The 27,074-nt window shown below is 39.2% G+C and overlaps 3 protein-coding genes across 4 annotated transcripts; 2 read left to right on the forward strand and 1 right to left on the reverse strand.

Annotated features, from left to right (window-relative positions):
* Positions 1 to 8,409: 8,409 nt before the first annotated feature.
* On the forward strand, positions 8,410 to 13,197 carry LOC102706586 (protein NUCLEAR FUSION DEFECTIVE 4-like). Its single transcript, XM_006659188.3, has 3 exons — positions 8,410 to 8,817; positions 10,699 to 11,567; positions 12,609 to 13,197. Exons 1-3 carry the CDS (start codon positions 8,479 to 8,481, stop codon positions 13,090 to 13,092), a joined length of 1,692 nt encoding a protein of 563 aa, XP_006659251.1. The 5' UTR covers positions 8,410 to 8,478; the 3' UTR covers positions 13,093 to 13,197.
* Positions 13,198 to 14,906: 1,709 nt separating this feature from the next.
* Positions 14,907 to 21,797, forward strand: LOC102718200 (preprotein translocase subunit SECY, chloroplastic). The gene is made up of 9 exons (XM_015840057.2): positions 14,907 to 15,183; positions 16,248 to 16,584; positions 16,710 to 16,888; positions 17,366 to 17,751; positions 18,490 to 18,789; positions 18,881 to 18,970; positions 19,710 to 19,833; positions 19,948 to 20,111; positions 21,032 to 21,797. The coding sequence occupies exons 1-9, from the start codon at positions 14,907 to 14,909 to the stop codon at positions 21,260 to 21,262; spliced, it is 2,088 nt and encodes a 695-aa protein (XP_015695543.1). The 3' UTR covers positions 21,263 to 21,797.
* LOC102706866 (protein CNGC15b-like) lies at positions 21,778 to 26,830 on the reverse strand. Of its 2 annotated transcripts, none has more exons than XM_015840523.1 (7): positions 26,518 to 26,830; positions 24,416 to 24,905; positions 24,122 to 24,325; positions 23,469 to 23,782; positions 23,156 to 23,267; positions 22,842 to 23,078; positions 21,778 to 22,670 (listed from the first exon to the last, which is right to left on the reverse strand). In XM_015840523.1, the coding sequence occupies exons 1-7, from the start codon at positions 26,601 to 26,603 to the stop codon at positions 21,984 to 21,986; spliced, it is 2,130 nt and encodes a 709-aa protein (XP_015696009.1). In that variant the 5' UTR covers positions 26,604 to 26,830; the 3' UTR covers positions 21,778 to 21,983. The 2 variants fall into 2 exon arrangements, with proteins under 2 accessions (XP_015696009.1, XP_015696010.1); XM_015840524.1 differs by having other exon boundaries at positions 26,513 to 26,565.
* Between the last annotated feature and the right edge of the window lie 244 nt (positions 26,831 to 27,074).

The raw sequence follows: 27,074 nt of genomic DNA on the forward strand, positions 1-27,074 counted from the left end.
TCATACTAATTGAATTCTTATGGGATTTCGGAACATGAGAGAAGGTTTAAAAATTTGTAAACGTGTCATTATAATTTTACAAAGTTATAGATATGCATTGGTATCTCAATAACATATAGAGCCCTCACTAGTCAATGACACATGAGTCAAGATAGCATATCTTCAATCTAACAAAATTATAATGACAGACTTACAATTTTCCCTTAAAACTATGGTTTGACAGACCACACATGAAAAAAAAGTCGTGGAAGGAAGAGAATAAAAGTGACACCAAATGCTTATTTCTTTTAGAATTGCTACGCATACTACTAAATCATCAACTTATGGACCACACATGAAAAAAACATAGAAACTTGAAGTCATGGAAAGAAAAAAATAAAAGGTGTCGCCTAATATTTATTTTGTTTTAGAATTGCTATGCATATGACTCAATCATCTGACTTACATACGACTAAGATTGATCAACGACTGCAGTGCATATCAACTGCCACTCCTTTGAGTAATCTATGGCCATACGTACAAAAGTCATACAACCAGTACTCTATATTATATCCCAATTCATAGAAAATTCAAACAAATTATTTGGTGGAAATTGATCCCTTGTTCCAAAGGGATAATTTTCTATTGGACACAAATCCTCCTGAATTCATATGTTATCCTTTCTTTAAAATGTGGCCTTCACCATATTGTGCAACCCCTGCACTAGAAACCAGGCCGAAGAAGCAGCCTAATTACACTTGAAAATCAGGCAGCAAGGTCCAACATCAGGCAAGTTAACAGCACTAAGGGCACAATTGCACTTGAAAATCAGGCAGCAAGGTCCAACATCAGACAAGTTAACAGCACTAAGGGCCCAATTGCACTTGAAAATCAAGCAGCAAGGTCCAACATCAGGCAAGTTAACAGCACTAAGGGCCCAATTGCACTTGAAAATCGTGTCTCACGCGCCTCATTTTTTTTCTTTTCTTTGTTTTCTTCATAGAGCCCCACGTGCACCACCTCCTAATTCCCAATTCACAACGCTAGTCGCGGGTGCTGCGGCTTGCAACACTGCAAAAGGCAGGATCTTTGGCTTGCAACACTGCAAAAGGCAGGATCTTTACCTCTGTGCTCTCAAATTCGTAAGTTGCTAATTTGATTTAGTGCAAGAAGACTCCTATTTTGGGAAGATATCTTATGATTGTAGTTGAAGGTTTGTTTAGATTATAAAGTTGTTGATTAGAGTTTGAAGTAAGTTTGAAATATATGTTCTGATGCAAAGAAATAACGTGGTACGGCCGAATTCTCTTGTTTTTATTTTGTAACTTACTACAATGCTATAAATTTCATATGTGAGCACTATTATGGAGAGAGACTGCTTAAAATAAATAAACGAGCCTCGTATTATGTAATATTTTGTCACATCTAGAAATTCACAACCAGAATTCCCAAGCTAAATGTTATTAAAACTTCTGTTCAGTGTCAGCCAGGGTATATAATTGACAAAGTTAACGTACAGTTTTACGTCTTACAAACAAATAGAAAATCTTTTATATGCAACGATAAGGGTGAACGAGCAAAAAAAATTCCCCGTGCAGTACCCCGTGAGGCCTCGAAGTGTTATAGCCCATTAAACATTCAGCCCAACAGGCCTAATTACTAGTGTATATATGAACCATTCACTCCTCTAATCTCGCACATACTGCTGCCACCAGCCCCCATCCCCTTCTCAACATCTCCACCGCCACCGCCCCATACCCTCTTTGTCGTCGCCGCCCCATCTCCTCCCACGCCCGTCACACTGCCCGATGCCATACTCATCGTCACCGGCCGCTACCTCCACACCCGTCGTCGTGCCACATCCTCGGCCTCGTCGGCCAGCCGCAAGGCCTGGGTCTGATCAGTGTCGTTCTTGCGAACCCGACCCTGACTTACTCTGTTGCCAACACTAAGAGTTGCCCTGCTTTTAATAGTTTTACTATTATCACTACCTCTACTCCAATTAGTAAGTATAACCTTAATTTGAACAAATCCTTCATAAATTAAGTTTGATATGGGATATAAATTACCATAGTAGAGCTCAGTAAGTTCAAAGAATATTTTCAGGAATGAATATGTCTTAATTGCTTTCTCCAACTCTATAGATGTTAGACATAATTTCTCATACCTACACTGGTTCAAGGATGAAAGCCTAATTCAGAAGCAAGGCTATAACATATAGCATCTGTCAACATGAGATAGGTTGAGTTACACCTAGTTGTAACATTACTTGATAGTTTGTTATTTGTGTCCAATCCACACTCAACTGCACATTTCTTGAACTTCTAACCATACAATGAAGAGTTCTGCACAATAACTACAGATGTTTTAATATTATGAATTATTGAGTCAATTTCATGCAAACCTCTTGTGCAACCAAGTTCAGTATATGGTTGGTACATCTAACATGGAAAAATAAACCATCGCATAGCAAAGGTTCATGCTTCTTGAGTTCAGATACTATATCCTTAACGGCAACATCGTGTATAGTTGCATTGTCCAAAGTTAAACAAAACATTTTCTTCTCAACAAAACCATCTCAACAAACTTGTACTAAAGAACGCAGACAATCTAACACTAGTGTGATGTCCTTCCACATCAAGGAAATTGACAGTTCTTTTCTGAATATGCCAATCATTATCAATAATGTAAATGTGATGCACATATATCCTTTGTTATGAATAGATGTCCACATATCCATGGTTGTGCTAATGTGGGATTTAACAGTTTTAAAGTATTCATATAACTTAGTCCTTTCTTCCAAATAGATATATATAGTTTTTCTAATAGTCACGTGGAACCTTAGTGGAAAGTTAGGGCACAGTGATTCAATAAAGCCAACAAAATATTCATGCTTAGCCATATTGAAAGGGTACTCATACATGATTATTGCCGAATAGAACTTTCTCGAGCTAACTTCCAGATCATACCTGAAAGGTTGGACAATAGTGATACCATTTTCCTTGTCCTTCTCAGTTTTTAATTGTTTCAACCTTTGACAATACTATGACGTACCTTCAATTTACTCTAAAATCTACTTGTTCCATGATTACTCTCAGATCCACCCTTGTATATGCAATTCTTGAGTTTGCAATGTGCCTACTCCTGCACATAAGTACTACCATCATACTCTATAGTCTATTTGATATTGTTGAAGTACTGCCAAATCTCTGATGTCGACTACTTTTTCTTTGCAGAACGCTCGTCACCGTTTTCATTAGCATCAAAGTCACAGGGTGGACTTAGAGGTGCTGCTGACTGAGGTGTCGATGATGATGTAGACATACCTACAAGATAGCTTCCACTAGCAGCATATTAGGATCCTAAATAAATTGAGGGAGTATTGCTTAATCCAATGGAATAAATTGAGCACCAATGATACATGCATCACAAATCCTATGGAATGCGCACAAATTTTTTTTGTTGAAGTTGACAAATGAATAAATAGAGATGGTTGAGATTTTGGAGTGGGATCTGGCGTTGTCGTGTTGTTGCCATTAGATGAATATAGGAGACGATGCTTTCTGCTGGTTTCTTTGGGTGCCATTGTTTCTCCGGCAGGTGCGCGGGTTAGAGTTAGCCACACAATATTACTGAGCTCATGGGCCATAGCCATTTTGGGTTTTTGGACCTTCAGGAAATTCCGGTGTTACCGGCCCAATACGGGATACAAACAAATTTGTTGGGAAAATGTGTTTCCATTACTATTTTTGTTTTCGCTAATGGAAATTTCTGATAATGGATGGGTAGTCAAGAATAAACGGAAATGGCTAGGATTTTCCGTACCATTTTTATCCCTACTTTTTGTGAGGTTATGTAAGATTGCAACAATTCTAGGCAGGTACTACAATTGTGTGATTGTGAGATAATAATGATGTGAATCTAATTCCCACCAAAGTGGTACCAGTACATAAATCCAAAAACAAAACCACCATAGAAGCTTCATGATTAACAAGCAAACATTTACACACAAAAATTCTTAACTGACATATTGGTAAAGCAACTACAAATGAAAGTACTTACCGAATTAATTGAATAATAGATCATGTCTATTGGTAAAGCAGCTACAAATGAAACATAGCTAGCATGTTCAAAAGACAACGGTCAATGTTGTGCTTGCTAAATTAAAGAGAACTAGTTTCATAAGTAAAGTTTCCAAATACAAGATTACTATAATGGCCAGACAAATGTAAATCTCACATCTAGTAATGCTTCTTATAATTTTGTCATGTCGTATGAATCACATCACCATCAATGAGCAAAAAGTCTAACAGATGAATGCCAACACACCCATGTCAGTTATATGGGAACCAGGGTCCCCATCTTGATGGTATGTGATCCTCGAACTAGGGGTTCGCCCTAGGACCAACTAAAATGTGGGGGCGTCGGGGCAACCCGAAACCCAACATTGCCAAGCAGAGGGGGAGGCGTCGGAGTGGTCAACGCCCGATGCCCACAACCATGTGTCTCTAGTGACTAGGTGGGTCGAGCATTGATCTACCAACCCTCGTCAGTGTTTGACTAACCCTGACACCATGCGCCAATCATTGATGGGGCATTTAATTTGTGCATGCTCAATGACCCAAGACGGTCCGACGCATGGGCCCCTGCATCCCTACTATATCAATCTTATCATTGTTATTGCACATCAATTACAAGGGTGCTACTTATCTTGTTAGAGGGGTGATGTGACAACAGTGGTAGGTTTGGCAAATCATGTTGGCTTCCAAAGGATGGACGCACGAAGATAATGTTAGAAGCATGGTAGCCTCTCGGCACTGTGTGTCCATGAGAGTAACATGAGGGCATTTAATGACTCTCTAGCCAGTCATAATGCACTAATGCCTATTGTAGTTGTCCTATCCATGAGCACTTTGTTTATTCCTTTGTAAATACCTTCCTCTTTAGCATTGTGGTAACTGCTAGTAGTAAAAAAAAAAAGGACCAAGTCCAGAGAAGAAGGGAAGAGGTACAAGAAAAACCTTCACAATCATCCACAGTAGGGTACATTTATACTTGCTTGCTTCTCTCTATGTGTACTTCAAGTCGCCTCTCACTTTATGTTGATCTCCACTCACGCTCTCCTATGACTAACTCCCCTAGACTAAACCCTAAAAGGAGGCTGTCATGACTCCATGCGAGGAGTAATTCCTCGACAACCCGTTAACATGTGCGAACACTTTCTATATATATAAACTTTCTAGACTTTTTACATACAAACTTTATAGATACAATTTTGATCGTTGTGAATACAACTTTATAACATGATATTTTTAGAGTATATTTTTCATTAGATACTTTATATGTATACAAACATAAATTATAAAAAGTATGTGTTTATAAATTTGTAAGCATATAATGTGTTCATGCCGGTTAACTAGGGCTAGCATTTGCCCGTTGGGTCGACCTATCAATGGGTCTTTCTTTGAATGAAGCAATAAAAGCTAGTACCATTTGTAGCTGACACAGACATAAAACCCATAAAGGTTTATCGATCCAAAGTGGCACGTATCACAATCTTACACCGTTATCTTTTTGCTTTTCATTCCTTATAAGCTAAATTTTAAATTCTCAACCTTAAATTTAGAGTTTATTTTGGAGTTCTTTCATCATAGTTTATTTTTCCGGTTTTACTTTTAGATCGCTAAGAATACATATAAAATTTTATTAAAAAATATTTTTTTTGGTTTGGAAATATGAGAAAAGATGAGCCTCCTACATTAACCAATATTGCAATGTCCAATAATACTCCAAAATCCATAATCTGGTTGAAACAAAACAACCAACATTCAGAACCACCAGACTGACACCTACCGGGCCAGACCCCGAAAATCGATCCATCCCCTTAATTCGCTTGAATAAACCAATCAACAAACAGATCGGGAAGAATATAATGTGGAGGAGCAATCACCTAATTAAATACAGTGAGACGCATCTCGATCGGCGACAGCGGCCGGTGTGTGCCTGCCTGCCTGCCCGGTGAAAGCTAGCAAAGGCTGTGGCATCTGGCACCAGGCCAGCGAACAGCGAGGCCTCGGACACAGGCGCTGCTTGGAGGAGGCGTGGGGAGGAGACGAGAGGAGACACAAAACGGTTTGGAATATTTATGAATTCTCGATCAGTTTTTAGAAACAAAAATTGTTGACCGAAATTTATCAGAAATGAAAATGGATTCGGAATTTTTTTTCTCGGAAACGAAAACAGATGTGGTAAGAGCATTATCTGTTGGAAATGGAAACCAGATGAAAACTTTTTAGAATTTTTTGAAAAACTTTCCGAATTTTTCTCAGAAACTTTTTGGATTTTTATTCTCGGACTTTCTATTGGCCTATATACTTTTTCTTGGACTTTCTGTTGGCCTATATACCATAAATCCAAAATATCAACCAAATAGCCCATAGCCCAGCCTACTTTAGCAAGTCAATCTTAAGTCCTTAATTAGTCTAAACATATACACAAACACTTTACTTTAACAACTTGCACTTTACTTTGTAATATGATATATAAACTTTATAATAATGTGTGAGATGTATACTTTAATTTATAATAATTTATAAACTTAAGTCCTTTATTTGATATTAGGATAATCATTAACAAAGTGATCTACGAACGGTTATAATGATAAAAAATAGTTTTTTTACCGTATTCGCTCTGATTCATATTTTTCCCATTTTCGCATCCGATAATATTCAATTCCATTTTCATATTCGATGTTTCTGATTTCAATTCCGATTCCAAAAAAGATATGGAAATAAAAATGGTAAATATGATTTCGTCCGTCTCCGAGCCGTTTCCATCCTACATGACGGGATTGGAGTGGATCTCCAAGAAAAAGCTAATACTTTTATCCTCAAAACTTTTTATAGGATTCATCCAAAAAGAATATTAGACATAAAAAATTATAACATTCTCTAAAAGAGGCCTAAAACTGAATAACTTGTGTTGAGAATACATATGAGAGAGCTAATTATATATATGCGTAAATATTAAAAACAGACTTAAAAATCTGTTGAAGATATGATTTTTAGCCTAATTTGCAAAATTTAGTTTTAACTACAATTTTAAGCACCTCTTTGAAGATGCTCTTACAGCGGATACGGCCTTTGCGAGCTTTGTGTCTTTGCTGGCTTCATTCTTGGGCTCGGCCGGGCCAGGCCGTTGTGGGCTAGCAAATTAAATACGGTCCCTTCTTAAAGACAAGGACGTATGAAAAGTACTCTAAAAGAATAATAGAAAAAAAGAAATAGATTTTCTGTATTTTTTGAAGGCAAAACTTACCCCCTTTTTTATCCATCGGGTATGCTTTGAGATTCATGCTGGCGGGGTAGGAAAAGTTAATTTGCAAGCGTGTCGACCACTAATCAAACCCGTGCAGTCACAGGTGATCGGGCTCTGGTTGCTACCACCCCTGCGTGCTGGTTTAGATTTGTGCATAAAAGTGTAAAGAGTCACCTAATGATCAAATGTTTATAAATTTTAATTCCATAAATCAAATCTAGTCATTGTTGTTGGATGATAATCTGAAAGCACGTGCACAAGTCAAAAACCCCATACACGCCTTCTCCTCTACCCTCATGCATTGTGCGCGTGTCTGACACCCAAGAATAAAAATCAAAACGTTTGATCGATAGCAAAAATATAAAAGTTGTATATAAGATGCACTGTGTGTATATTGATGTAATTATAATTAATATAGTTACGTTTGAAAGCTTTTCTAGAGATAAATATCATCCAACAAAGCGTTAAGTCGTATGGACTGCAAGAATTAACAATGTTCCAGGTAGTAAGGCCACATTTTCAGACCAAAGACAATGTACGTGGATAACATAGCGCTGCAAATGTATATATTAATTAATCCGTAAAGCTGACGCGCCAATCGACTAATCCAGAGCATGTGCAGTATACTATTGGTTGAATTTGGAAAGCTAGAATGCCCAAAATATAACATGCATTGGTCAACAACAATATCATGATTCGCAAATAAGAAATATAATCCCTCCATTTTTTTATTTAACACCATTAATTTCTAATTCTACGTTTGATCAATGGTTTTATTAAAAAATTATATAGCTATTAATAATATTTTATAATTTAATTTATTATTAAAAACACTATAAACATGATTTATAATTTTATATTTAAATAAAATTTTTTAATAACACAAATAATTAATAATTGATAAAAAAACGGCCACAAATAAAAAATAGATATATGATTAGCTTTAAACAAACAAATATAATGATATGATGCACCTGGCTTGGAGCTACTAAATCCAATGAATTCTTTATCTCCCACAACTTTGGTCAAAAATGGATTAAAAATTCGAAGGCGACGCGTCAGAAATGAAAGATCACCATGTTGCATCCGCCTATTTAAAGCTCAAGAAATTCTTGCAATAAATGGCGAAAAAAAAAACAAACAAACAAGGAGCGCTTGCTTAGTTCGATCGATCAGGTCGTCATGGCGAGCGGCGGCGGCGTGAGGGTGAAGGCCGGGACGCGGCCGCCGTGGGTGGGGCTGGCGGCGGCGGCGTGGGTGCAGATGGCGGCGGGCAACGCGTACGCGTTCCCGCTCTACTCGCCGGCGCTCAAGTCGGCGCTCGGGTACACGCAGCAGCAGCTCGCCATGCTCGGCGTCGCCAAGGACGCCGGCGAGAACTTCGGCGTCGTCGCCGGCGTGCTCTGCAACAGCTGCCCGCCCTGGGTCCTGCTGCTCGTCGGCGCGGCCTTCTGCTTCGTCGGCTACGGCGCGCTCTGGCTCGCCGTCGGCGGGGCCGTCGTCGCCATGCCGTACTGGTTGGTAAGCAGCACCACTCATCTCGATCGTTCTAGGATGTCTACTCCATCCATCCATCCACTTCAAAAAATAATTGCGTTTTACTTATGCGTATGGTTTTCCGATTAACTTTGACAACATGATGTTTAATTATGATTACTTTAGAGCAACTTCAATAGTATAGCCAAGCTCTAATTTATCTATAGTCAATCTAATAACCAATTTATATAATAGTTACCTACAAAACATCAATACATGGTCCCACGTATCATAAACACATTTTGTCTTCGAGCATATGTACAGCTGGCTACAAATTACTAGCCCACATCTCTTCTCTCCCCTCTTACGTCTTTAAAATATGCTTATAGCTGGCTTCGTCCAAATGTAACTATATTTTTGATTTCCATGTGTAACATTTAAATATTTGTTTTATTTAAAAAGTTATGTAAAAAATAAAAAATAGTCATACAGAAAGTATTATTCACATTTTATCATCTAATAACAATAAAAATACTAATCATACTTTTTCTAGATAAAACAAAAGATCCAACGTTAAACATAAATAGTACAAAAATATACTTATTATGGGACGAAGGGAGTATCTTGAAAGACAAATAAATATATATCATTCTCATATTTCTAAACTATTAGTAGCACGTCCATACGTTGCAACGCGAATTTTTTTAAAAATACTATACTCTTTAGGACCTCGAAAGTTAAAAAAAATTCTGCACTTACTGCAGGTTACATTTGTAAATATTTTGTATTGTAGTTTTACACATGAGGCTTGTTTGATTGCTTTTGAGGCGAGGAAGGGATAAACGTCAACCTAACTTCATCTTTAAGGGACTCACGTAGCTTTCGTTATGGATAGTAGCATATTCGTCACACCGAATATATATTCTTTTGCCTACTTCCTTTGTTTTGCCTACTTCCTTTGTAAATTTAGTAAATTTAGTAAATTACATTCGGCTGGTGGAAGGGAAGGGTTAAGTTATCCGGTAGACAAAACATAGCAATAGATTAGTATATAATTAATTAATTATTAATTATTAAAAATATAAAATAGATTAATATGATTTTTTAAACTTTTTCTATAGAATTTTTTATAAAAAATACACCGTTTAGCACTTCGGGAAGTGTTCACGTGGAAAACGAGAGGAACTTGATATCTTATTTGCCTTGCCGAACGAGGCCTTCTTAATATAAACAACTAAATCTAAAAAGATGGACAAAAATATAAAAATAAATTAGTGTGAATATGTAGAGCAAATTTTACAAAACATTTTATCAAACTAACTACAAATAGATGTGTATTATAAAACCAGATATTTACTACAAATTTTTTTAAAAAAATATATAGATTCAAAGCATCGTATCATAAAACTATAGATGTAACATCAAATTTATTACAATACTGCACATTTTATAACTTAAATAAATTAATAGTGCTACAAATAATTAAAAAACGTATAGTTTTGTGATACATATTTTTTTATTATAACTCTAGTTTATGCTAATAGTTTGGTTAAAGTATCTATATTTTCATAAAATTTACTCTATAAAAAATATCTGTAGTAAATACGTAAGTCCAGCACACTTCAAAAAGTGGTTAATGGTCAAAGTTTACAAAATATTGTCCTTTCGTCCATATTCCTCACTTAAATATACAGTACCCGCTCTATTTTTTATTTGACGCCGTTTAATTTTATATCTATATTTGATTATTCATCTTATTTAAAAACTTATATAATATTAAAATTTTTATTATGATTTAATTTATCACTAAAGAAGATGACTTATAATTTTACCGTATTGCAAAAGAAAATTAAATGAGATGGAGAGTTAAATAGATTTAAAATGTGCATGTTAATAGAATCCTCAAAGCTCCTAGCAAACTTGCAGCTATGGATTGTGGTCGCGATCGCCACAAACAGCAGCGCGTGGTTCCTGACGGCGGTGCTGGTCACCAACATGCGCAACTTCCCGCTCCGCCGCGGCGTCGTCGCCGGCCTCCTCAAGGGCTACATCGCCGTCAGCGCCGCCCTCTTCACCCAGATATTCTCCGGCGTGCTCCACCGCTCGCCGACGGGCCTCCTCCTCCTCCTCGCCGCCGGCCTCCCCGCCGTGTGCCTCGCCACCATGTACTTCGTCAGGCCCTGCACGCCCGCGCCGGCGCTCATCGACGACGCCGTGCAGGTCGACGGCCATTTCGCCTTCACCCAGGCCGTCAGCGTCGTCCTCGCCGCCTACCTCGTGGCGACAACCGTCGTCGGCAACGCCGTCAGGCTCCCCGACGCCACCGGCTACGCGCTCCTCGCCGTGACCGCGCTGCTGCTCCTCGCGCCGCTGGCCATCCCGGTGAGGATGACGCTGTTCAGGACCGGACCGCGTCGTCGTCGGCAGCAGCAGCAGGAGGAGGAGCCACTGCTAACCCCGCCGCCGGGTGACGACGCGGCGGCCGGCGACGAGGACTACCCCGACGAGGTTGGCGTGCCGCTGGCGGAGGGGGAGGGGGCGGTGAGGGCGAAGAGGCGGCGGCCGCGGAGAGGGGAGGACTTCGAGTTCGGCGAGGCGCTCGTCAAGGCGGACTTCTGGCTGCTGTTCGTCGGATACTTCGTCGGAGTCGGCACCGGCGTCACCGTGCTGAACAATCTTGCGCAGATCGGCGTCGCCGCCGGTATCGGTGACACCACCGTCTTGCTGTCTCTCTTCTCTCTTGGAAACTTCCTTGGCCGGCTTGGGGGAGGTGCAGTTTCAGAGAAATTTGTCAGGTATGTCTGCGTGTTAGTTATATGGAAAATAGCAGAGCTAAAGTTTGCAAATTAGTTTTAATCAAAAATAGACAGAAATTTTAATTCGAACAAAATTGTTTGGAGTAGCTATTTTTATGGCGCCACATTGTCGAACAAAAAAATGGCCTAATTGTTTTTTTTATATCAGAGGTTAACTACACGTAGGGATGGTAATGTGCCTAAATTTTTTCTTACAAAATTTAAGTGTTGTGTCCAAAATGAGATAGAGTGAAATTTTATAGATTTTTAAACTATAAAATAACGATTAAATAGGCTTATAAAAGAAACCCAAGAGTTTTTGCCCATGACGAACCCTACCTATGTATAGATTGTAATTACAATGAAAATTTCAAAACTTTACATTGCACAGCACTTACATTGTAATTACAATGAAAATTTCAAACTTACATTATAATTACATTGCACAGAGCATAAACAAATTAGGATTCAAAGTAATTTATCATCTACATTCGAAAAAAAAAATTATCATCTACATGGAAGAATAGATATAGGAGAGAAGCATACTTACATACAATTGAAAGAACAATATCACATAACGAAAAAAAGTGACTAAATTAAGCGAAAATTGTGGCACTATATTTTTAGCAAACCCGAAATGATTTTACCACTCCACCAAAAATTATATTCGAAATTTCAAATGCTATCTACAGGTTCAGAAACAATATACACACAAATTCATATGTGAATAGTATCATAGCACTATTTATATGCTGCATACAGAGCAGTATATGTATATTTTATGAATACTGTCAGCTTTTTTGATAATTTTAACAACTATTCAAATCGAAAAAATTAGAAAAAATAAGCCTTCAATCCTGGTGTTTCGCAGATTTGTCCTTAGACGCCTGATAGACACAGATGACCCACATGTCGTATACTCGAAGACCCATTTTTATAAACACCACATATTTGGAGACCAATTTTTACAAATCTCCCATTCAAATCTAGTCTGAGCAACAAATAAGAGAGTTTAATTTTTTTTTTCCATTTTGTTGCTAGGTCGACACTGTTGGTTCCGAGGCCAATATGGATGGCGCTGACGCAGACCGTCCTCGCCGTCGCCTACCTCAGCCTGGCCTACGCCCTCGGCGCCCCCGCCGTCGCGCACGCCTGCACCGCCGCCGTCGGCCTCTGCTACGGCGTGCAGTTCTCGGTGATGATCCCGACGGCCTCGGAGCTGTTCGGGCTCAGGAACTTCGGCCTCTTCTACAACCTCATCTCCCTGGCGAACCCGCTCGGCGGGGCGCTCTTCTCCGGCGAGCTCGTCGGGCGCCTGTACGACGCCGAGGCCGAGCGGCAGTCCGGCGGCGGCTCGGAGTGCCTCGGCCCGGGCTGCTTCAGGGTCGCGTTCGTGGCGCTAGCCGGCGCGTGCGCGCTGGGGACGGCGGTGAGCCTAGTGCTGGCGGCGAGGATACGGCCGGTGTACCGGGCGCTCTACTCCGGCGGGTCGTTCAGGTTGCCCAACGCCTCGCAGCAGCATTGAGCCTTGCCATTTATTGGTTTTTTTGATAAGATGGAGGTTTGGTTGGTTTTGTGAATATGAGGACATTAGTTTAGTTTTGTACTCACTCTGATTTTTCTGCTTCAACGCCGTTAACTTTTTGATCTACGTTTGGTCTTTGTGTTATTCAAAACAATTATATAATTATTGATTATTTTATTATGATTTAATTTATTACTAAAGTAACATTAAGTATGATTTATAATTTTGTATATTTAGATAAAATTTTTAAATAAGACGAAGAGTCAAACGTAAATAAAAAAATTAACGGCAAGAAAAACTGGAGGGAGTAGTTTGGTTGATGACAAGAAGAAATGGTGATACCTGTGAATTTTTTTTCTATGTTACTACTACGGAGTATTTGATTTGTTATAAAATAATTTCTTTATAGGAGCCAAATGTTTTGGCCTTTTGAATTGTGTGTATATATACATAGAACATGTTGATGGTATGTTTTCCCTCCTGATGGTTATAATGTTTCAGATGCATTATTGTTCCTGATGGTCGAAAATGGTAAGACATTTTCTATATTTACGGATTTAACTATTTAGTGCTAACTTTAGTATGACATCGATAGTTTTCAGATAAAATAAATTTTAAAATTAATAATAGTCAGAAAAATTATTATTTTAATATTAGTTTTTGAAACGGTATTGTTATGGTCGGGGAGTTTCTGTACCATTTATAGCCCTACTTCTAGAGATGGGTAGGGGTAGTTTGGTCCCATATAAAAATATGGCAGTCAAAAGCAATTTAAAACATGCTCTAAGTGTATATAGTGGCATGTATTTTTGACCTCTAGCAACGTGGCATAGTTTTAATTACGTGAACGGTAATGGTAAGTTTCTAGAACCTAAAAGTTATAATAGTATGGATCAATTAACCTCGTAAAGTTGGGGGTTACGATATGTGATGGGTGAAATCCGATGCAACCATCCCAATTTTACCCCTAAATTCTACCAATTTTATGTTTTTTTTTGTCATATTGTGGACTTCTTTCATCTTAAAATTGGATATTTCAATTTCAATCTAGGGATGGGAAAATGGTTTCTCGTTGAAGTAAAAAGGAAAACTGAAGTGGAAAACTGAAGTGGATTTTACCCAGCCCAACCCATCCTATTCCATCCCAAATTATATAGAAATAAGTCCACTCTAGATCCCTTATATTAACACGGAGTTTCAAAATCGTCCCTGAACCCTAATTAGACTTTGAACTCATTAGTCTCGTGTAATAGAGATCCCTGAACAGTATAGAGGGGTGATTTTGCTTACATGACATCCTAATATGCTTATGGGGACCCACTTGTCAGTTAAATAGAGAAAAAAATAAAAATTATCTCCTCTATTTTTTCCGATTTCTCTTTCCTCCTTTATTTCTTCTTGGCTCTCTTTCTTCTTGGCGCCGACGGCTAGGAGGGCGCTGGACCAGCGACGGGAGGCCGGTTCTGGGATCGCGGACCCGTGGGGGTCTCATTCCCCTTGGTTGCGATGGCCAGGACCGCCGGCGAAGCTCGCCCGAGCGCGGAGGTCCACCGCGGCACCGCTCTCCTGCTCCTCCGCTCGTCAGCATTCTCTGCACCGCCAAGCTCTCTCGGACCCGAGCGGGCTCGCGTCGACGACACTGGCGCTGGTAACGTGGCAGGTGGTGTGCAACATGACGATGGTGTCATCCAAGACGCCCAGCTGCTGCGTGACTTCTCTGCGTTCTACAACGAGTCGGTGATCCCGTGCATGATCTGCGCGTGCGGCTGCCCGGCGGCGAGCACGTCGCGTCGTGCAGCAAGACGGAGTCGTCGATGCTCTTGCCGCCGTACGCGCTGCTGATGCCATTCGAGAGGCGGGCGAGGGAGGCGGTGAAGTGGGCCGGCGTGAAGCGGCTGGGGGTGCCGAGGCCGATGCCCTGCGGCGACAACTGCGTCATCAGCATAAACTGGCACGTGGCGACGGACTACCCCAGCGGGTGGAGTGCGCGGGTGATGCTGTTCAACTTGGAGGAGGCGGACATGGCGGAGTGGTTCATGGCGGTGGAGTGGAGATGGAGGAGGAGGGGTTCTAGTTCGAGCAGGCGTTCACGTTCATCGCGACGCGGTGGGGAACGGGCAGCATGATCTTGATGCGTGGGGTGGAAGGCCTCCAGTACCTCAACGGGGAGAGCAACATCAGCGTCGTCGACTACCCGGTCGCCGGGAAGCAGCAGTCGGTGCTCCTATTCAGCAAGAAGCAGAAGATAGCCTCATCGGCGGCGAGGGGGTCCTGTCCAAGGTGTTGTTCAACAACCACGAGTGCACCATGCCGCTGAGGACGGTGCCAATCTTGTCCGATCGCTTCCTCCTCTTGTATCAATAGTTCTTCTTCTGTGCCTTCCCCTATCGGCTGCACAAGGAGAGAATGAAAGAAGAAGAAAGAAAGGAGGAAAGACAAGAACGAGAAATAAATAGAGGAGAGAGATTTTATTTTTCTTTCTCTATTTAAGTGACAAGTGGGTCCCACAAGTATATTATGATGCCACGTAAGCAAAATCACCTCTCCATACTATCCAGGGACCTCTATTAAACGATATTCACGAGTTTTAAGTTTAACATTTTTGATATTAAGGTTTAGAGATGATTTTGAAACTTGCTGCTAACATAAGAAATCACCTAGAGTGGACTTATTCCTACCATATAATAATATGAACCTAGGCTCGGCAAAACAAGGCCCAATTAATCACGCACCATCTGCGTAACCCAAAAGGCTAATTAGCGAGCCCTGGCACGAATGGGCCACGCGTGAACAGCCCAAAACAGCCTAAAACATGTATTTTTTCCTTTACAGGTATAAAATTTATATATTTTTATTTTATATGTATAAAGTTTGCATCTATAAATTTATACATATAAAATTTATATAAATTAATTTTATTTCTATAGTATTTTTGTATATATAATATTTATATTTGTTAGATTTATAGTTATAAAGTTTATGCCTATAAAAGTTATAGACATAAAGTAACTTCTCCATCCCACTCTCTACGTTAAAATTTAACTTGTCAAATAAAATAGAGAATGACTAAATAAATATTTGAAGAGTTAAATTTGAAGAGGTCATTCGAGATGCTCTTCGACCGACCCCCGTGTAACTGCGTTCTGCGTGAACAGAATTGGGTTTAGCATCTGAGCCTAAGCTAATTACGGCCCACGACTACCAGCCCGGCCCAGGCCCATCTTCATGGCCCTCGCTGCCACCTCCTCATTGCCCCCTCGCTTTATCGTCTCCCAAATCCACTCCGCTTCGTCTCCCTCCCTCCCCACCTCCACCCATTGCGGCCATGGCGACCCCGCAGCAATGCTGGCTCCCCACCGCCGCGCGCGCTCCCCCTCCTCCCTTCGCGCCCCTCCGTCTGGGCCCCGTCTCCGGAGCTCCCGCCTCCCTCCGCTTCCGTGGGCGCCGCGCCGCGTCGGCGTCGGCGGGGAGGAGGAGGAGAGCCTCCCCCAGGTAGCATATATACCACAGCACCATGCCAGCATCGCTTCTCGCGTTGAGCTGTGCCGCGCGCGCTCCATCCCGCCGCATTTGGTGGAGTTCCCGTTCATCCCGTTTTGCTTTGCCCCGCCGTGTAGGTGCACGTTGGAGACGGCTGGCCCTGTGTTTGATCCGCTAGGGCTGTACAACGGTGGGCCGTCGAGGCCCGATACGCAGTCCTCGCCGCTGTCGAACTTCTTCGGCATCCTTTCGCCGGTGTTTGGGAGCTCCAGTGGCGCCAGGAAGGAGAAGTCCTCTTATGGACGGGGAGCGGCAGGTTGCCATGTTAACCCCCTTCTTTCCTGTGCATGCAACTTTGTGAATTTGTTGTTAGATGCTTTCGGAATGTCCGTACCAACTTACCTATGTGGTACTATTCTATACCATTGTAGAAGCGAATTTACTCCATTATTCAATAGTATAAATGCGTAGTTCAAGTTGAAAATGAAGTTATGCTAGTCCATCATTAGTGAATAAATCTGCGAAAAAAATTCAATCCAGGAGTAGTTAATTTGATGAAGTTCTGAGAGAGCTACCTGTAATTTATGTCATACTTTTTTTTTTCAAAATAGAAGTAGTCTGCTAGGTCACTGTAAATCCTCTTCAACTATTATACGTGGGTTGTTACCTTTTCAACTATTTAACAGCATTGACCTATGCTGTTCATGTATTTACAATCCACTTCTGTAAGTTAAACCAACTAGTGCTTCCTATTTAAAATGTGTCTTAATCCAAGTAGCTCCCTTTTGAGCAGCTGCAATTGAAGATAGTTCCATTGACATTGGTGACTTCTTCAAGGGACCTCTACCTGGGAAATTTTTGAAGCTCCTTGGTTATTTGGCCTTGTCTCGACTTGGTATTTATATACCTCTTGGTGGAGTTAACCGTGATGCTTTTGCTGGTAATCTTGACCAGAACAGTCTACTAGGGACTTTAGATTCTTTTTCTGGTGGAGGTATTGGCCGCCTTGGAATATGCTCCCTTGGTATTGTTCCGTTTATCAATGCACAGATTGTGTTTCAGCTTCTTGCACAACTTTATCCAAAGTTGCAAGACCTTCAGAAAAAGGAAGGGGAGGCAGGAAGAAAGAAAATTCTTGAGTATACAAGATACGCGTCTGTTGGTTTTGCAATTGTCCAGGTTAGATTCTTGGAACATTTCTCAGATTTATTTATTAACATTGTTTTCTGTAATTTTTTCTTCTGAAACTTTTTCTAAATATTCTTTTTATTAATCAATTTGCAATAGGAGCCTCTCCTGCTGTTTTTCATAAAAAAATATCAACACAATTGATTGAAAAATTGAAGATATGGGATGCCTGATTCCAAGGTACCAAAGGGGTACCTACAAGTTAGTCTAGTCTAGATTACTGAGCACTTGAGCAGAGATATCTATATGACCTCTAGAATGCTGTGTCATACATTATACATCGTGACATTTATACTTGATAGGGATACCTTTGTTTGACCCTTTTGACCTGTATTGAACATATCACAAGTTTGACTGTGGATCTTCCAGTTAAAAGGATTGCGGGGTGCTTGTAGAAGTTCAAGTTTTTTTGACAAACTATATTTTTATAGGGCAGTGATCTATCTCAGGCATATAGGACAAATACATGACATATCACAAAGACTCTTGAACTTATTTCCACAGGTTAATGTGCTGTCGAAGCACATAAAACAAAAATCAATTTCTTATTAACAAATTATTTTTGTGCTGTCAATTGTTACGTTTGGAGAATTTCTATACTTCTTTGCCTAGGTTGTATTATAGAATTGAATGGTTATCGGTTACAAAATGTTCCTTATTTTGAATGAAAATTCAGAATGTTCTAGTATCGTCCTGGCTGGTTAATTTAGTTTGTTTACTTCTTCGTAGGCTATTGGACAAGTCCTTTATCTTCGCCCTTATGTTAATGACTTCAGCACAGAATGGGTCCTCACATCTGTGACATTACTGACACTTGGATCGGTGTTTACGACTTTCATTGGTGAAAGAATATCTGATTTAAAACTTGGCAATGGAACATCTCTTCTTATATTTACAAGTATAATATCATATTTGCCTGCATCGTTTGGAAGGACAGTTGCACAGGCATTTCAAGATGGAAATTATGTTGGGCTTCTAACAATCATATTATCATTCATTTTCTTAGTTCTTGGGATTGTTTATGTCCAAGTAAGTAGGTTTATTTGATTTTTTTCAATATACATATGGAGATCCTCTTAAATTGCTCATTGCTTATTTGAGATCACTTGGATGGTTTCAGGAAGCTGAGAGGAAAATTCCACTAAATTATGCTTCTCGATACAGTAGTCGGAGTGGGGGACTCCAACGATCTGCATATCTACCATTTAAGGTTTGTTGTGCTTCCATTTAATTTTATTTAATGTCTATATTTCCATTTTTTTTTGTGCAAGGGCTGAGTTTCAGCTTCAGCTTTGAGTTGGCACTATGGATGCTTCTCATTTGAGTATTTATAATTAAAAAATTTCTCCAAATTTATTGATACTGTTACATTTGTATTATAACTTACCACATGTTGCAAGAATGACATATCCTCATCTTCATCTGATAGTTGTGGCTTTGTGCAAAATAAGGTATTAGTTCTCAAAGTTGGTGTGCAGACTCTTATGTGTGTTATTCCTGATTGTGATGTAGTCTGTACTCTTCCAACTGTTAATTTGAGTGACAGTCAATTCACTTGTTGGTTCACTTCCTATTTTTCCTTTTTTATTTATTTCAATTATTCCTTTGGCACTTCAGATGTCTTGACTTAACAACCTAAGTAACTTTGTAGAAGGCATATGGACGAAATAAGGCCAGATGATGTCACATATATATTCTTGTAATTTTGATCTACCAAAAAGTTGGAACTTGTAGGACTGAGCACACAATTACTCTGTTCTTTTTTAGCAAATGAATAAGTAAGTTTCAGTTAATTTTCCCCTTGACATCTCTCCCTCATTGGAAGTCACAATTATACTAATTTTCATTATGTTTCTGTCCTGTCATTTCTTACCTTACAAATTATGTCTTACTTACAAATTACCAAAGGAAGTATTACATATGACTCACTATGCTGCCTCTATGAGCAGGTCAATAGTTCTGGTGTCATGCCTATAATATTTTCTACATCTTCTTTGGCCTTGCCTGGTACTTTGGCACGATTTACTGGCTTAGACTTTCTTAAAAAGGCTGCCATATCCCTAAATCCGGGAGGTAAACCAGGAGCTCTATTGTTCTTTTGAAATTTATTATCTTTTTGTGGAAGATGGCAATGCAGTAGACATTTTATTTGCGTGTAAATCACATTATTTTAACTTTATACTGCAGGGGCTTTGTATATTCCAACTAATGTACTGCTTATAGCCTTTTTCAATTACTACTACACCTTCCTTCAATTGGATCCTGATGATCTTAGTGAGCAATTGAAGCGTCAAGGTGCTTCAATACCACTTGTGCGGCCAGGAAAAAGTACAGCTGCCTTCATAAAAACAGTGAGTTATTCTTCTTCCATTAGAATAAATATTGTTATTGCATCACATCTGAATTTTTAGTAGCTGATAATGTATATATTCCAGCTCATTAGCTCATTCTTGTCTATCTGCCTAGTTGATTCTGTACAATAGTTGTCTTTTAAAGAGTAGAGAGATTAGCGACAGTCCTTATCTCTGTGTGCTTGTCAATGGAAATTGCTTTTTTGTAGTGGACAGTGACTATGATATATTGAACAGTTTCAAAACTCAGGTAGCAATCATCTAAAGAAGTTAGTAACCACTAAACAGCCTGTTGTCTGCTCTGCAGTGTTAGTTTTATGCGAGATTCACCTGTTCACAATGACATTCGTTTTTCTTTATCATGAGAAATTTGGATTTATGTGTTAATCACACAACTAATGCCAACCAGACTGGTCAAACTCATTCACTGCTCATATTACGAAAAAATGACCTAGATCCTGTGTTTGTGATCTGGTCAAATGCTAGTCTTTGGTGGTGGCATGGTCATTGCTATAATCAGCTGGTTCAGAACCACATGCTAGAGGATTTAGGATGCATATTTTATAATCTACATTTTCATCCTTCTGGATTTATAGAACTCTGATATTCCTATGTTGATTATGAGATTATGCCATTCCTTGGACAATTGAACAACAATTCTCACTGTTAGGGTGAATCCTTCATACTTCTATCTTTTTTTATCACCAGAACTGATTACTGCACAAGACAGTGGGACATGCACTTACATTTCATATGTTATATATGTTAGAGACACCTTGTACTTTCTGCCGTGCATCATTTTGGAGAAATTGAAATAGAGTCTCAACCTCAATAAGTAACCCAATCACATTATTGAAGTATCTAGTATTGCAAACCATTAAACTGTACCTTGCACTGAAATTAAATTAATCTCGTTGCAGGTTCTTAGTCGTATATCTGTCCTAGGATCTGCCTTTCTTGCTGTATTAGCTGCTGGACCATCTGTGGTTGAACAAATCACTCACTTAACTGCGTTCCGGGGATTTGCTGGTACATCAGTGCTTATCCTTGTTGGTTGCGCAACTGACACAGCTCGGAAAGTTCAGGCAGAAATAATTTCACAGAAATATAAGAACATTGAGTTCTATGATGTCAATCGTTTTGACCAATGATTTATGGCACTGTTCATTCTTTTTGACTCATACTAAATGTTCTGTTGTATTATAAGTGGGTCATGTGGTACAGTGGTAGCATTTAAGATAACAAACTTCTATGTCCTTATATCGTGCATATCACTGATATATATCTACTTGAGCAGAACTCATACTTCCTTATGTACATAAATATATTAGAATTTTTTACCTCGGACCATATTGCTCAGTGCTCACTTCCTTATTGTTAAATTATTAGAATGATCCATGAGATTTGGCAGAGTAATTAAGACATCACGAGAGGATGAGAAGAAGAGATCAGGACTTAAGTTAGTGAACTATTTTGTTCTACACATGGGGCTATTGCAACTCCAATATAGCTGGCTTGTGCTTGTTTCGAGTTTGTAACTCCCCATGTTTTCTGGAGGCATCTTTTCAGATTTTTGTTCTTTATCTTAAAATTATTTTAAGTGTATTATTGATGGTTCAATGCCCAAACATCTGTTTAATTCAAACTATTTTTATTCATCATCTTATGTGGAGGTGACCCACATTTGGTAGTCTGCAATATATTATTTAATCATTTAAGTAAACATTGAGATAATCAAGTGAACAGCTATTGCTGTTGGTGAATGAGAATAAACATCCAGGAGCTATAATTATGTTACAGAGATGATCACCACTTGTCTAATTAGCAGGTTTACTATGTACAGCATTTGATTATATAAACACAGCTTTTGTGTTACTCCAGATGATGATCTGCAGAGAAATCAGGTTCTTCAGGCCGCTCCTTCTGTGCTTTTTTGAATATTGATGCAATTTTTGAGACAGTAACTGTTGCTTCCTTTGACACAGTGCTGGAAGAACCATTAGCATCGTCGCATCTCATCTCATTGAAGTCATTGACCAATGAGAAGAATGACTCCCACCTGTTGCTTAGACCTACTTCTGCCATTTTTTGTCTGTTCTGGTGCCTCCGCCATGCAGATTGGATAAAACGAGCTGCCCATGTTCTCCACTGGTATGAGTGTAACCTGAATGTGTGCTGCAGGTGTTTGGAATGCATCATCCTGAATGTGTTGGCTACACACTTAATGTCATCGGCTTGGAGGGAGAATGCTTCCAATTCGGCTATTGTTTTCACAGTTCTTGTTGATGATGGGTAGCTGTCTCTAGAGCTGGGAAGCAATGCCCATGTAAGCAACTCCTCACCACAAAAATCGCCTGGTTTTAGGATGATAGAGTTGAAGAAGTCTGTTCTGCCACCATCTGTTGTGGAGCTCTCTAGCTCACCACGAATAATGAAGAGCATCACCTTGACAGGGTCTCCCTCACGGATTATGTAGGTTCCCTCGGTGCTAAGGAAGTAGGTCATGCGTTCGCAGATGGCATCGAGTAATTGCTGATCCATTGCAGAAAAGAATGGCACCTGAAATTTCAATTGAAGGGGCATACTTTTGCTGATCATTATTATAGGATATGTGGTTTACTGTTTATCATTAGATTTTGTTCCTTTTTCCCATTAAACATGAAGAATAAGGATAAGTAAAGGTGATGCTTGTGATTGCAGAAGATATTAGCAGGAACAGGGCTCACGTACGCGTTCAATAAGATCAAGGCACAGGTACCGTTTTATATCTCGATGAAGATCTGCTGGTAGTTGTCTCAGAACTGAATTCTCTTCAACTCCCTGTGTTGCAATCCACTTGTATTTGAGGAATTGACTGATGCGGTATCTCAACTCATCAGGTATTTGATGATCTGTCATCCAATCTTCCATTTCTGCTTGCCATATTCTCCAATCTTCAGTATTCTTAGAAAGAGATCTCATTTGTATCTGTGAAGCATTTATTTTGCTTATTTGGTGTACTACATAAATAAACTGTTACTATAGTTCTTTTACAAGACAATTACCTGCATGTTGCCTATTAGCTGTGCAAACAAACCAATGCTGAGAAGGGTTAGCCCTATTGCAAATAGGTTTTCACCAATGAAGGAACTAGTCACCAAAGGGTTGCCGTACGTTCTGACCAAAAATGTACACAAAATAACATTTCAGTAATCTGAAATCATGATAAGTCTGCCACAAACACTGCAAGCAGCATGAAAGAATTTGTAAGAACAAGTTAGGGTTAATACTAGACAACAATTGTTTTCTGGCTGTAAATCTGTAATGCCATTTTGGAGCTTGAATAATTGAAAACACAGTAAGTATAAAAATACGAACGTCAACTGTTGAAGTCCCCACCAAAGGGAGTAGAAATATTTCTCAGAGAATGAAGTTGTGGTCACTCCATTTTGTATTGCTCGAATGAATATGCCATAGTTAATATTGACATTGTTGCTGTTGGCGTTGCAACCTGTGAATACATTTGTGCTATTTGCCCAACTTTGACTGTCACTTGATATGGCATATTTACAGTCAAGGAACTTCAAATCACATGGTACATGGTGTGCCATGCTGTCCTCAATAGAGCACTGTGTTTCCCAGCATGTCTTTTGCCGATCCACTGCTGTTAGATAGAATATTGCTCCAACCACCTGTTGGAAACATGGCACAAAATACTGGTTTAATAAGATAAGTTACAACCTTTTTTCCTATAGGATGATTTATGTTTGGCATAAATTCCAATCGTTTATTACATGAAGTGTCTTGACTACAAAATGCCTAGTGCAATATTGATGAAATTAATTCTAGCCAGATCATATGGGGCTAAACTCTATGTTTTAAAATGTCTCATTATCCTAGGACCAGACTGTTACTTTTATCTGTTTGCAGCAATATCTACTGTAGATACGCTCAAAGTTCGTTAGGTACTTTTACCATAAAATCATGATAGTTGTTTTTGTAATTCAAGTGAAATAACTAGTAACACTTACATGACTTGCCACCAAATAAAGAACTAGATTGTAGATAGCTCCTTCCCACCCGTTTTTTGCAATGAAACCCACCATTTCCAGAATGTTAATGCTGAGAAGAATTACAGTGTATAATCTGATGGCAGATTGGACCAATATTATCAAAAAGAAAGGGGCATTGATATGCTTGAAGCTCATATATGGCATGACTGCCCACACGAGAAACTGCACATACAAGGAACTAATCAGCACACAAATGTCACATTTTTTCCTGATTACTTCTGTATTATCTTTCCTCCAATAGAAGAGACGTACTTGTGGAACTGGCAATGCAGCTACCAGGTCAATGAAGAAGTCTCTTCTGATGTATCTTTTTGCAATCCTTTTAGGATCTGTGACAAGCTCACCCTTGCCAAGCACTTTGGAGCCTGGATCAACATATGCAGTGGAGAATCTTATGGCAATATGAACTATGAAGAACATGTCAAGAAAAGACCGGAGACAAGTGAGGATAATGGCAAGATGGTAGTCCATTGTCATGCACAACTGGCTGTCTCTTCCCTTAACAATTGGCAGGAAGAAGAAGAGAGGATCAATGAAGTGAGAAGCCACGCATGAGACAAGGAAGACACGGCTCCATGTCAGCACAACATTGCCTCCGGGATCTAGCATCCTTTCTTTCTGGCTTATCCCGATTCTGGAACAATCTTTTAACTTGAGCATTATCTCCCTGCTCATTGCTTTAACTGAACCTGTGGCCAAGTTATGCTGTTTGTCTCCTGCTTTGTTCTCAACAGGATTAAGCCTGCACCAGTCGAAAATCAACAGAAAATTGTATGCTCTGTAAGTTCAGAGAATCATCTTACTTCTTTCTGGAGAAGTTAATAGCAATGCTGGTCAACTCACGATTCTACTATAATTATACTTTTTATTGACTGAAGTTGATGTGTTTTCTGTTACCAGACGCAGTGGCAGTAGCACGTCTTTTTCAGTAAATAATTGTCACTGACTAGCTCATGTGTTGCTAAATTTGTAATGACTTATTGCGGGTTTTAGTTGATCTTGTCGGTACTAAAAGGTTAGTACCAACAATTTTTAAGCAATGCCCCTTAGGCTACTAATGCAGATTGTTTTTGTTCTTATGAGAATTAAACTGTTTCTACTGAAATCATTCCCCCCCCCCCTCCGCGCTGTGAAACCTTTTTGAACTGTAATGCAAAATCATTTCGAACTGTAATACAGTTCCTCCTTAACATTTGAGAAGCTAATGATGATCAACGTATCAAAAGTTCGATGTCTTAAACATCTGTCCAATATATATGACAAAAGGGAGAACTAAAAACTATTCCCTATAGGTCCAACATCACCTCTTTGCTTTGATGGCTGTCTGCGTAATCTTACTGCAATGCTACAGATTAGTTTCTCAGGCTGTCTTTGGCAGTTCTTCACATGATGTAACATTATTCGTTTCATATTATAAGTCATTTTCGATGGTTTAAGTAGAGATGGTACTAGACATCAAACGAAGGTGAGTGCTTAAAATTGTTCTGCTATACCTAGATATTAAACTGAACTGCAGATTTGACTATGAACAATGATCGAATTAACGGGAAGAAATAATTATGATTATATGGCTTCACCTAAGAAGAGAAAATTACTATTTATTGTAGTTAGTGGGGATCGATTGGATATATTTGTTTATATTTTACCGTTAAATCAATTACAAAAACACCAAAACCACATTAAAACACTTTGGAAACGCTACAGTACTTTTCCACTTTGCATCAAAATTCAACTTGTTTCGTTCTATACAGAACAGAACAGACAAGTAAAACGAAAAAAAATTTAAGAAAAAGGTACAAGCTAACTAGAAGAGTTCATGATGTACCTCAGAAGTTTTTTTAAAAAAATGTTTCCGGTATTTTCCAAAGATTCAGACTCAAGAGAAGACTAAGGGGGTGTTTGGATCCTCCCAACTTTTTTTTTAGCCCCTGTCACATTGAACGTTTGAACATTAATTAGAAGTATTAAATATAAACTATTAATAAAACCCACCCCATATTCTAGACTATTTCGTGAGACAAATATATTGAGTCTAATTAGTACATGATTAGGTTATGTGATGCTACAGTAAATATTTGCTAATCGTGGATTAATTAGGCTTAAAAAATCTGTCTAATGAAATAGTCTTTATTTATGCAATTAGTTTTGTTATTAATTTATGTTTAATACTTCTAATTAACATCCAAACATCCGATGTGACAAAGGACTAAAAAATCCTTGGATCCAAACAGCCATTAAATTTATCCCCCAAAACTTATCATGAAATCATTGATCCAACAAGAGTACATCAAATTTTAGCAAAAGAACTCGAGATCATTTGACATCATCAAGACAATTTATTTAACTCACCTTACCATCTTCCTTCTGTTCTTGCCAAATCTTGTCTCAAGGGCGAGTTCTTCTCCCACAGCTGCCAAGCTTGCCTTTTTATCTCGCTCATACAACCAAAATCTCCTGGATAAACACTCCAAATCAAATCAAATCAAGATAACTACAGCATCCCACACATCTCTCACTCTTCAGCACACATAGAAGAGGCAGGATACTTCCATGTTCTAGAAGCTTCTAGAACCTCTCCTCAGGAGAAAACAATGGAGGCATGGATGAGAAAAAAAACCTTGTAGCTTGGAACAGAGAGATGGGGCTTGACTTCCTCAGCTGAGCTGGCTGCTTATAAATATTCATGGGACGGTGCACCTCCATTGCATAAAGAAATGCGATGCTTATACTTCTCAGATTTATATTAATCTAAGATCAGATTAGAGGAAATAGATAGTGACTTAAAAGTAAATTTAATAGTAAAACCAAATGTTTGCTATAAGCCTATATCGAAGCTAACACGTATAACAAATTAGTTATAAGGTTGACTTCAATATTTTTTCTTATTTTTGAATTTAATGCATTAATCTTG

Source organism: Oryza brachyantha, chromosome 8, assembly GCF_000231095.2.
Source record: "Oryza brachyantha chromosome 8, ObraRS2, whole genome shotgun sequence".
Taxonomy (NCBI): domain Eukaryota; kingdom Viridiplantae; phylum Streptophyta; class Magnoliopsida; order Poales; family Poaceae; genus Oryza; species Oryza brachyantha.

Bases quoted from the DNA above. Each gene is read 5' to 3' on its own strand.
- LOC102706586 (XM_006659188.3), top strand. From the start codon at position 8,479: ATGGCGAGCGGCGGCGGCGTGAGGGTGAAGGCCGGGACGCGGCCGCCG. The intron at 8,818-10,698 runs GTAAGCAGCACC...GCAAACTTGCAG, and splicing joins TCGCCATGCCGTACTGGTTG to CTATGGATTGTGGTCGCGAT. The intron at 11,568-12,608 runs GTATGTCTGCGT...TTTTGTTGCTAG, and splicing joins GTTTCAGAGAAATTTGTCAG to GTCGACACTGTTGGTTCCGA.
- LOC102718200 (XM_015840057.2), top strand. From the start codon at position 14,907: ATGCTCTTGCCGCCGTACGCGCTGCTGATGCCATTCGAGAGGCGGGCG. The intron at 16,585-16,709 runs GTAGCATATATA...CCCGCCGTGTAG, and splicing joins AGGAGGAGAGCCTCCCCCAG to GTGCACGTTGGAGACGGCTG. The intron at 19,834-19,947 runs GTAAACCAGGAG...TTTATACTGCAG, and splicing joins CATATCCCTAAATCCGGGAG to GGGCTTTGTATATTCCAACT.
- LOC102706866 (XM_015840523.1), bottom strand. From the start codon at position 26,603: ATGAGCGAGATAAAAAGGCAAGCTTGGCAGCTGTGGGAGAAGAACTCG. The intron at 24,906-26,517 runs GTAAGGTGAGTT...CGACTGGTGCAG, and splicing joins GCAAGAACAGAAGGAAGATG to GCTTAATCCTGTTGAGAACA. The intron at 23,783-24,121 runs GTAAGTGTTACT...TGTTTCCAACAG, and splicing joins TTTATTTGGTGGCAAGTCAT to GTGGTTGGAGCAATATTCTA.